Raw genomic sequence first — 1,769 nt, 5'->3', positions numbered from 1 at the left:
CAAGGAACCAAGGGAAACGATTTCAAAGACTGCTTTTTCAGGGGGGGCCGGCCTCAAAAACACCTTTTTCGGAGGGTTTTGACCTCAAAACGACTGGTTTTTTGGAGAGGTTTGACCTCAAAGAGGCCTCTTTTGGAGGGGTTTGCCCTCAAAACCACCTCTTTTTGGAGAGGTTTGACCTCAAAAACACCTTTCTCGGAGGGGTTTGACCTCAAAAACGTGTTTTGCTTTTTTTTTTTTGAATCCCAAACTGAAGTAAGTGTGCTCCCCGCAGCTGTTTTGGGGTGAAAACCGGCGGGATGGGTCACAGAGCCCTGAGGTGGGAGGGAAGGACACGACCAGGCGAGCTCCAAACAGGCACTTTTTTATTGTTGGTCACGACACCGACGGACCCCCCCCCGGAGCACCAGCGTCGTTAATGCCTCAGAAACGCGCTTAAAAAAATGAGTATTTTGGTGTAGAACACCAGCCCTGCGGGTTTTAGCATTTTTTAGGAGGGTTTTTTTTTCCCCCCCACCTCTCGCCCGGCCCCCGATCAGGGGAAGGAGTTGCAGGGACAGGAGTTGCATTTCCAGGCAGCAAAAAGAACCGTTATTCCTAAAAAAAACCGGGTCGTTTAATGCCTCGAGCGCAAGCTCCGGGAAGAAAGAGCCCAGGCCGTGGAGTGTGAAGGTTTTCCCGACACCGAAATCCCCCCGGACAGCTGCCCTCGCTCTCAGCTCTCCCAAAAAAACCCTGACAGGAACAATTCCCCCGTCCGGAGCTCCCGGCACGGGCAGTTTTCCCCTTTAAAAATAAACAAAACAAACCGCTTTGGGCTTCTTGGGAGTTAAAAATCCTTAATTCTGCTCCTCAAGTCCCTCCTTTGCCGGGAGGCAGCCGAGCCAGCCCGGCGGCGTCCCCAAGAACACGTTTTTCCCCAAATTCCTTCTCCACCACTTCCAGCCCTCCCAATTCCCGCTGTATTTCGGCTTTTGGAGTAAAGAAAGTTCCTGATGCTCCTTGGCTGCTTCCAGCAGCGTTTCCACCCCCAAAGGGTCTGGATTTGGGAAGAAAACAGCTGAGAGTGGAGGGGCGAGAGGGAATTCACCCCCGACGGGGACATTCCGAGTGGAAACTGAACCCAAATCCCCCCGAAACCTGCACAGGGAGGGGACAAAGTGAGTTAATTCAGGACCAGCAGCAGGAAACACTGGCTGGAGGTGCTGGAAAAGCCTGGTCATTATTCCCTGAATTATTCCCACTTACCCCAAACAGAGCCTTATTTCACCTTTTTCCTGCAGAGCTTCGCCGTTACTTTTTCCCTTTTTGTTTTTAACCTCTCCCTTCATTTTTTTTTAACTTTCCCTTCACCTTCTTAGTTTTACCTCTTCCTTCATTTCCCTGGCCTCACCTTCCCCTTCCCCTTCCCTGTCCAGCCCTACCCCGGGGCACTGATCACCTGCACTGAGACAGGAGAGGGGGAAAAAAAAGGGGGGATTTAAGCAAATTACAGCCTTTGATCCCCGGCCCGGCGGCAGCAGAGCCCAAAACCTGTCCCCAGAATTCCCGGGAAAAGCTCAAAATATCAACTAGAGAACCGAGAACGCCTCAGAAAAGCAAAATATACAAAAAAGCCCCCAAAGCACTGAATAATTCTGTAGAAACGTTCCCCCCTCTGACACAAACCCCCAAGATCGTGAGGGAACCGGGATAAAAAGCTCGAGGGACTCTGGGGGGGGGTTAATTCTGTTATGATTTGGGGTTAATTAGTTGTATTTTAGAGTTAA

General features: G+C 50.9%; 1 protein-coding gene across 1 annotated transcript in view; it reads right to left on the bottom strand.

The window, feature by feature from the left end:
* Positions 1 to 1,420: 1,420 nt before the first annotated feature.
* Positions 1,421 to 1,769, bottom strand: part of LOC115307482 (choline transporter-like protein 2) — a gene marked incomplete at its 5' end in the record, with an annotated part of 9,085 nt that continues 8,736 nt past the window's right edge. The window contains one exon of the mRNA XM_029959923.1: positions 1,421 to 1,446. Within this exon, the coding sequence (XP_029815783.1) occupies positions 1,421 to 1,446 (26 nt within the window). The remainder of the gene's footprint in view (positions 1,447 to 1,769) is intronic.

The sequence above is a fragment of the Manacus vitellinus genome, unplaced genomic scaffold, assembly GCF_001715985.3.
Source record: "Manacus vitellinus isolate BGI_N305 unplaced genomic scaffold, ASM171598v3 scaffold_236_pilon, whole genome shotgun sequence".
NCBI lineage: Eukaryota > Metazoa > Chordata > Aves > Passeriformes > Pipridae > Manacus > Manacus vitellinus.
The sequence above is the reverse complement of the archived record's forward strand: the minus strand, read 5'-3'. Positions and strand labels throughout refer to the sequence as shown.